The sequence below is a fragment of the Mustelus asterias genome, chromosome 18 (genome assembly GCF_964213995.1).
Source record: "Mustelus asterias chromosome 18, sMusAst1.hap1.1, whole genome shotgun sequence".
Taxonomy (NCBI): domain Eukaryota; kingdom Metazoa; phylum Chordata; class Chondrichthyes; order Carcharhiniformes; family Triakidae; genus Mustelus; species Mustelus asterias.
The window spans coordinates 64,205,404-64,215,011 of NC_135818.1; the positions used below are offsets into that span (position 1 = coordinate 64,205,404).

The 9,608-nt window shown below is 38.7% G+C and overlaps 1 protein-coding gene across 2 annotated transcripts in view; it reads left to right on the top strand.

Annotated features, from left to right (window-relative positions):
* Nucleotides 1-9,075, top strand: part of mis18bp1 (MIS18 binding protein 1) — a 58,990-nt gene extending 49,915 nt beyond the window's left edge. For both annotated transcript variants that reach the window (XR_013500049.1, XM_078234156.1), the window contains 4 exons: nt 4,432-4,580; nt 5,014-5,092; nt 5,180-5,234; nt 6,398-9,075. Coding sequence is in view for 1 of the 2 variants with exons in the window: in XM_078234156.1 (XP_078090282.1) it covers nt 4,432-4,580; nt 5,014-5,092; nt 5,180-5,234; nt 6,398-6,501 (387 nt within the window). In the remaining variant the exon portion in view is untranslated. The remainder of the gene's footprint in view (nt 1-4,431; nt 4,581-5,013; nt 5,093-5,179; nt 5,235-6,397) is intronic.
* The last annotated feature ends 533 nt before the right edge of the window (nt 9,076-9,608 follow it).

A 9,608-nucleotide genomic window follows, 5' to 3' on the forward strand; every position in this document is an offset into this window, starting at 1 on the left:
TGTGAGATGGAAAGGTTGCCTTAAATGGAGAGATTGAGTAGAATGGGCCTAAACTCTGAAGTGCGTAAGAATGAGAGGTAATCTCATTGCAACAAACACTTTTCAGAACTTTATATGTTACAAGGTTGAGCCTGTTTCCCCTGGCTGGAGAGTCTCAAATTAGGAGTCATAATGCAAGATTTTCTGGTGGCAGGGGAGGTGAGCCATGCCTAAACCCGTCGACTTTCCGATCCCGTCAGCAACTGATGGCTCACTGCATCCACCACAAGAAAGCAGGGGGTGGGGTGCGGTACAGATAATCCTGGCCGTAGTTTCAGATAAAGGGTTAACCATTTAAATAAGATTTTTAAAATTCTTCACTGGGGGGGTTTGTGAATCTTTAGAATTTTCTACCCCAGAATCATTGAGTATATTCAAGATTGTTAACAATTGATCAAAATCACCAAGGGAATCGGGGATTTTGGAGTATGGAGGGAAAGTGGAGTTGCGTAGAAGTTCAGCTATGATCCTATTGAATGGTACAAAGGCTTTATGTCCCAGTTAGTGGCTGATTGAATCAAACAGCATGCTCCTCTGATAGACAGAGTGCAGACCATACTCAATGGAACCACACTTGCAAAACCCAAAACAAAACATCTAATATTGGATGGGATTCAAGTTATATACTACCAAGCGACTGTTTGAGAGCCAATTCTTATTGATTGAGAGCCTTTCTTTATCTTGTATAACTTAAATGTATCAGATCCACTCTGCATTTTCAGGGACGATAGTGGTGTATTGTTAATGTCACTGGACTAGTAATGATCTTGAGGCTCAGGCTGTTGCTGTGATGGCATCAAGAGGCTTTATGACCCACTTGTTCTCCTGTTTTTTATATTATGAAACTGTTAGCATACTACCTTTGATCCTTAATTCTTGTCTTTCAAAAATTGTGTTTTTAATCCTCTGTAACTAGAATATTTTCAGTTAACAGGCAGGACAGTTTTATGTCATTTGATTTGATTTATTATTGTCACATATTAACGTAGTGAAAAGTATTGTTTCTTGCGCGCTAGACAAAGCATACCATTCATAGAGAAGGAAACGAGAGGGTGCAGAATGTAGTGTTACAGTCATAGCTAGGGTGATCAACTTAATGCAAGGCAAATCCATTCAAAGGTCTGAGCAGCAGGGAAGAAGCTGTTCTTGAGTCAGTTGGTACGTGACCTCAGACTTTTGTATCTTTTTCCTGACGGAAGAAGGTGGAAGAGAGAATGTCCGGGGTGCGTGGGGTCCTTAATTATACTTACTGCTTTGCCGAGGCAGCGGGACGTGTAAACAGAGTCAGTGGATGGGAGGCTGGTTTGCTGGACTACATTCACAACCTTTTGTAGTTCCTTGCAGTCTTGGGCAGTGCAGGAGCCATACCAAGCTGTCATACAACCAGAAAGAATGCTTTCTATGGTGCATCTGTAAAAGTTGGTGAGAGTCGTAGCTGACATGCCAAACTTCCTTAGTCTTTTGAGAAAGTAGAGGCGTTGGCGGGCTTTCTTAACTATAATGTCAGCATTGGGGGACCAGGACAGGTTGTTGGTGATCTGGACACCTAAAAGCTTGAAGCGCTCGACCCTTTCTACTTCGTCCCCGTTGATGTAGACAGGGGCATGTTCTCATTTACGCTTCCTGAAGTCGATGACAATCTCCTTTGTTTTGTTGACATTGAGGGAGAGATTATTGTTGCCACACCAGTTCACCAGATTCTCTCTCATTCCTGTACTCTGTCTCATTGTTTGTGGTGTCATCAGCAAACTTGAAAATCGAATTGGAGGGGAATTTGGCCACACAGTCGTGGGTGTATAAGGAGTACTGTAGGGGGCTGAGAACGCAGCCTTGTGGGGCCCGGTGTTGAGGGTGATCGTGGAGGAGGTGTTGTTGCCTATCCTTATTGATTGTGGTCTGTGAGTTAGGGAGTTCAGGATCCAGCCGCAGAGGGAGGTGCCCAGGCCCAGGATGATGGTAACACCTAAAACATGGGATGAAGGCCTGGGACACAAGTTCAAATATGACCATGGTAGCTGCAGAATTTGACTTCAATTAATTAAGCAAAATCTAGAACTAAAAACAGTAAGCATAATAGTGACCATGAAACTACTGTTAAAAACCCACCTGGTTCACTAATCTAATTTCTCTAAGGGAATGAAATCTACCATCCTTATCAGGTCTGGCCAACATGTGACGTCAGATCCAGACCAATGCGGCTGACCCTTAACTGCTCTCTGACATGGCATAGCAAGCCACTCGAGTGCATTCAGCACCTCCTGGGAAATTGGGGATGGGCAATAAACGCTGGCCTTTTCAACCGCATCTCATCCTATGAATGAACTTTTAAAAAGGTGCATCAATTCAGAACCAATTTTATGTAATTCCTCTTCATTTAACAGTGTTTTGAGGCATTATTGTCATTTTTTGGAATTTTCAATCTTGTCTTGTTCCTTGCTAATATGTTTGAGGAATTAATCATGCTCATGAAAACAAGGTGACCATTATGTGAACAAACCAAGCTGCAAATCGCCAATCTAAATGTATGGACCGAATTTCTTTTTGGATTTGGAACTGCTGTTATGTGGGTGCGGGCAGCTGGAGAGTGGTGATCAGAAATCTTGGGTGCAAATACCACATTCACAGTGCTGTATCAATGTATGTTATCATTATCATCTACATTTGCCCTTGATTTTTCAAACCAATAAATCAGTGAATGGGAAAAATAAAGGCTCCAAGTCTGATTTCTCAGTCAGCACTCCCTGCAACTGTCGCTCTTCACCTTCAATAGTAAGTGAGTGTATTAGTCGTATGTAATAGTTTGTGTCACTAAAGATAATTTCTACTTAAATTTGAATATCAGGAAGGATGTCGTCAATATTCGATGATATATGTAATTTTGGAAGTGATGAGACAATATGGTCTCTTCACAACACAATTTAATACTCTGATAAACCTTCTCCAATTGAACTCTAAAGCATGCGACAGGCTAGTTACAAGGAATTAATTTGTTATCTTGACTATTGCTAGGGCACTGTTAGCAAGTCATGGCTGCTAAAGGTGACTCAACGCTACGAATGGGAAAAAGGAGCAATGAAATTCTCCTCAGATGATTCTTGAAAAGATTATTCAGTTTTGTAATATTAGAATATATCTAATCAGGATTAAATTATTCACCAATGTCAGCTGTTGGGACATTGCAGCTTTCCTCTGCTGTCTGTCACCAGCCCAACAGTTACAATACTAATCGTAATTTGATAGTACAAAACTTGGAGTATTCCTGATTTTAAAAAATGTTGTCAAAGCTTTCTGTCCTTGCATCCCCCGGAACAGTCACAAGAATACCAATGTCGGGCGAAACAACAACTTTATAGTCCGAGAAGAGCTGATTAGTTGGCAAGTGGACTCTGATTGGTAGAGGCTTTTCCATGGAGAATGTACCAGTTAATGATGACTGACAGTTAACTGCCAAGCTTTTTTTGAAATTTAAAACAGGCAGTTTGATTCTAATTGATCAGGACATTTCCTGAGGAATGAACCAGTGAATGGCTATCACTTATTTTGTTTAGCTAAAATTACACATTTGCCCGTACTGGAAGCTGCATATATTAATGCACAGGGCCCTGTTCTTTGCAGACAGAAAAAGACACGTGCACATATTGTACCTATTTCAGTTAAACAAAATATAACTAAATGATAGTCACTCATTGGTCAAGGCATTGCCAAGGAATGAAACAATCAAAAGTTCACTTGCCAACCAATCAACACTCTCTTCGCATACAGAATAAAGTTGTTTCCCTGACATTGGTACTCATCTGATTGTCCTGAGGAGTGCAAGATGAAAAGCAATACTCAAGACTATTATATAAATAACAAGACAAGATCATTATCTGAGAGAGAATGACTTGAAGCGTACCTTATTTAGTTAGAATGTCTTTGCTGTCTAGAAATTTGAGCTGTGTCCCAAAATATCATCTTGTCCCAATTTCCCTGGGTGCAAATTATTGAATGTAAAGTTAGTTATATTGTGCAAGTATAACGGACGGCACAGTAGCACAGTGGTTAGCACTGCTGCTTCACAGCGCCGGGGACCGAGGTTCGACTCCTGGCTTGCGTCATTGTCTGTGTGGAGTTTGCACATTCTCCCCTTGTCTGCATGGGTTTCCTCCGGGTGCTCCAGTTTCCCCCCCACATTCTAAAAGATGTGCTGGTTAGGTGTATTGACCCAGAGTGTGGTGACTAGGGGAATTTCACAATCACTTCATTGCAGTGTTAATGTAAGCCTTACTTGTGACTAATAAATAAATCAACTTAAATCAAGTAATAAACCTTTAATTATCAAACAAATGTTGATTATGTCAGAATTGCAAATTGAGTTTCAACATTTATTTTTCTTTTCATAACATTATGAAGCTTCCCAGCTTTCCAAGCAGTCAAGAGGAGGATGATGATGGCTTCACGCTTCAGACAAATCCAACTACTCCAACTTCAGTAATCTTTCCTTTGGCAAAAACACCACAATGGAATCACATCAGCCCTCGAATGTTGGGACCCACTGATAGGTAACTAAACCAACAAAGAGAAATTGTATTATTGCCAGAAGACTTTATAACCTAGTAATAGAAAAATCCTGAAATACAATTGGATTGTGAGAGTGTTTGTACAATTTCTGATGTTTGCCTTCATAATATTCATGCAAACATACTGCTTGGAGTTATATAAAGTGTCGCGAAATGCTGCCAACTCTCCTTCATTTTGGTTTGCATCCAAGCAATATTCCATAAGTGGCATTCATGTGACACTCTTAGACTTTACAGTGATACTATTTCATACGATCAAGAATTTGTCCTGGGTTAGAAGTGCAAATTCCAAAGCTTCATACTCAAGTATTTTTGTACCAACCTGGAGCATCATTGAGTTGTCTTCATGTGTACGCATCTTAAGAATATTTCTCTACGACATGTTGGAATAACCATTATTTATCGTCTTTTATAGTGCTAATAATGACAAATATGTTTATCAACTGCAAAAAAAATGCAAGAAGAAGAATTGGTCCAAAGTCCATAAAAAATCGGTAGGAAACAAGTGACTAAATTGTTTGTTTTAAGTAATAAAGAAGCTTTATAACTTAGTATTTTAAGGCCAATGATTTTTATTTCAGAAACTTCCATTTTGCGCGACACCATATAGATCAAAATCATCGTGTTTAATAGAAGGTAAGAGCCACTACACTTTCTGGTAGCAATTTCTCATTTCTGTTTCATCCCACATGTGTTTATGCAACTAGGAAAATGTGAAAGGCAGTTTTGTTTTTTAGTCTTTTCAATCAGAACTCCAATGACTTCATGGTAATTATCAGTCACCAGTACATGCTGAACGTAGCAAACTTCTTGTAAAAGTGATTTTGATGGTTTTGTTTTTCATTTTTTTATCATCATTTTGCTAGTATGTCCTCAGCAGTCTTCCTGCCACTCCATGTTTTTGTGGCCAGTGAAATCTAAATTCAGGAAGTTGGAAAGGAAAGCAACCTCCAAAGATGGTGGAATTTAGGCAAAACCAACTGATGCAAACACTTAATATAAAATTATGCAGACAGACCAGGAGACAAAAAGACTCTTTCTTCATTGTGGAATGTTCTGTACTCCATATTAATTTTTAATGCCACTGTTGTTGCCAAATTGAATTTGATTAATGCTCAAATTGCAGCTTTGGTTCTGCCCTGCTGCAAAAGCTAGTTTTAGATTTGGAAGCCTATTGGTACCAACATAAGACAATGTAAACAGTCCAGCAGTACAAACTTATCTCTAGAACACTGCTAGTTCAGAGATACCTGCCATGCTACATAACTTCCTTTTTAGTAGATTAACAGACAGTGGTTGCTAGGGGTGCCATGGTGGCACAGTGGTTAACACTGCTGCCTCACAGCGCCAAGGACCCGGCTTTGCTTGCTGGCTTGGGCCATTGTCTGTGTGGAGTTTCCACATTCTCCCTATGTCTACATGGGTTTCCTCCGGGTGCTCCAGTTTCCTCCCACGCTCCAAAGATGTGCGGGTTAGGTTGATTGGCCATGCTAAATTGACCCCTGGTGTCAGGGAGACTTGTAGGGTAAATACGTGGGGTTGCGGGGATAGAGTCTGGGTGGGATTGTGGTCAGGGCAGACTTGATGGACCGAATGGCCTCCTTCACTGTAGGGATTCTATGATTCCATTGACATATAAACCTAACTATCTTCTGGAAATCAAATGGAAGCAATTGGTAAGGTTATTGAAGAAATTTACTGGTTGAGCTGTGCATAGGAAGGTACTAAATATACATGTGTCGATCTACTCAATTTTGTGTTAACTGCAATAGCTTTTAAAATTAATGACTATTTTTCAGATGCACAGAAATCAAATGTAGGAAAGCTTTTCAAGAGTGAAGAAAACTCTCAATCAGATGATGACAAAGAGGACGAAGATTACTACTTTTCAGTTTCTGAATAGGTTTTAATTTATAATAAAAGTTAAACTTCCTGAAGTTGAAGTACCTAAATTGTGTCTGGAAGACCACATAATCTTGTTAAATTTGGATGCTGAAATCACATTTGTCATTCTGTTAAATATTTCAAAAGTTCAGGTTGCTCCTGTTGATGGTTTTTAAACACAATGAAAATGTATATAAATGTATAAAAATGCATACAGCAAGTTTTAAGTGTTTTGTAATGTTTGAACTATAAATGAATGATATTGACTACAATTTAAACTTAATATTTCTTCAGCCTGTGCTTAGTTCATGTTGTGTCTACAGTGGTGGTTTGTAGCATTTGTGTCTGAGTATTCTAAATGTGTTAAACATGTACTGACATTCTTCATGATCAATTAGAAGGTGGAGGCATCTGAACATTATGATGCATCATGTAATAAGCTATTTCCACAGCTTAATCCCATTTTATTTGCACCTAAAAGGAGCAGCATGTTTTGGACAGGATTGTTAATAAAACAATTCTCTCTAACCATCTTGGGATACATTTATATGTTAATATTTCTTGACAATGAAATGGGAAAATTAGCCAAGCCACGTACTCCTGATCTTTACCCAGTGACGCACAAGTGCAGCTTGTGGAAAAAGCGTGTGACGTGCAGGTATTGGTGGAGGATACAGCCAGACTTTGATATAATACCCCCTGTGAAATAAACGGCCTGCCAACATACTTTGATCCACTCCCTCTGGCCATAATGCCATCTTCTTTAAAACTAAGAATTAAGGGCAAAGAAACATGCTGTAGAAACAGTTTTCGTTTTTTCTCACTGCAGTTTGGATCCATTTCCTATGAATGCAAAAAGTGCCAGAATAAACTAATGCAACTAGTTGGAGTTGAGGGTACACTAACCTTTTAAAGTGTATTTTTCTGCATTCATTCTTCAAGTGGAATGAATTTTAATCATTAATTTTAAATTTAAAAGTTTTGTTTGCTTAATACTTTATCTATTGACCTTTTGTACATGTTCTGATAAACTAAGCACTTCAAGAAGATAGTTAACTGAAACCAGTGGTTGTTTTTGGAGATATCCTCACCAGTTTTTGCAAAGTAAATGGAAGCAATTGGTGAGATTATTGAAATTTATTGGTTGAGCCCATTTTTAAAAAACACACTGCACTTTGCATAACATGTAAAACAACATTAACCCTAGGTGCACAGTCAGGTGTTAAAATGGCAGTGTATTGAAACCCTAAACTTGCCATGCCACAGTGATAGGAGGTGAGATAAACACTTAACCCTCCGCTCACCCCAGATCATGGGGACACCAAAGAAATGCTAAGTGATTGCCCACAGTAAGAGGAGAATTGCTCGTATGTACCTTGCCCTGATCAATTTCTGTGTGGAATCAAAGGATGATTGAACTCATCTTTGCCAGAAGTGCAGTTTAGCGCAGAAAGGAAAGGGCCTGAATGAGAAATGTTTTTAACATTGTAAATAAAGACTACTTGAGATTAACTGCGAGTAGATCTTCTGGTCATGCTGATTTACCTTCCAACGGTTGATTCCAATAATCTGAATTCAAAAATCAGTTAAAATGAGTCTTAAAGATGTGTTATGTTTAGGTTATGCTGTATTCCTGGACTATTGACATTTTATAAAGAGGCGCTAAAGTAAACTATGTGCAGCAAAGCTAGTAAATTTCACCTGCCATTGTAAATTAATTTCCTTCATATTAATCTCAGAATTCACTTGTCCAATGTAGCTGTTCCATCCAGAATCCATGTATAAAATAAACCAAAAGTAGGCATGTTATTTAATTTGGACAATGAATATAAACATGTACAAAATACACATGCTTTAAGTACCAATAGATATTAAGAGGAGTGAAGTTGGTTTGAGATTAATTGACACCTTCAAAGGGGAGTTGAAGAGAGATCAGTTGAATAGGAGTGAGGATTATAGAAATAAAGGTGGTACTTGACTTCTCCCACCCATGGGTAATAAAGGGAGAAATTACTATTTCTTTAGTTGTCTATTTCTTTTACAAAAAGGTTTTTATGTAACTTTAAGTATAGGATTAAGATTTTAAAGTATAGATTTTTTTTCCTGAATACAAATGGTGGACAAGAGACTCTCATCTGCCAAGTTACTACCTTAATGTTGATTGATATACGTATTTTCTAACATCCACGTGTGAAGACTGGCCTGAGGGAATTTTACAGAAGCATCAACTGTTGCAGGTCCTTATCCCAACGCCAACCAGGATATGAAGATCTGGCATTTTAATTGCAAAAGATAATGACTTTGCATGAAAGTTATTTCATAACATAACTGATGGTTTCAACTGCTGGTCTTTAGTTTTGACAAGTCACCAAGGCTACAACGTATGTCATCTCATCCCGAAAAACTTGGTTCACTGCGGAAAAGTGTTCTGATTGGTCATAAAGGACCGATTACATATTAAGAGCCTGTTTTAAAAAGTCAACTTTCTGTAAAGCATCTAATAACCCTAGTAGATAGATTCCAGTTTATTCTGAATAATTTAATAAAGATTTTCTGTATCTACTGTGATTTTCTGTAAATAAATGCAGAGCAAAGTATGAACTAGTGTATTTAACGTAATTTGGTGATCTATTTTATGGCCTGGGTAAGTTCCTCTTTTGGAGAGTCGGTGCAGACTTGATGGCCAAATTATGACCTCCTCCACTATAATGGTTCTATGGTGTCCAAGGTAATAAGATACAGTGTGCTTGCCTGTTCTTCAAAATGCAATTAACCTGAGTGGAGAGAAACACGAGTTAAATTTTCAGGTTGAGATGACCTTTCATCAAAGCTGATTCCTCATTGAACAAGAGGTCAAAATGGGTTGGGGTGTAAAGGTGTCTCATTAAAATGCAAAGTCTAAATTGATTCCTGAGGGAAGTGTACAGAGGGAATATCATTTGGTAAGGATTCTGTGTTGAAACAAGTGGGTCACCAATGAGATAATACTGACCGAGCAGAGAATGAATCTGCTTGCAAGGCTGGAGTATTGTGGGACATGGCCATGGAGGGATTTAAACGGAGACTCTTGAGGTCAGTTCACTTGGGTGATGGGAAGAGTGTCACTGTCAAATGCACTGAAGAAAA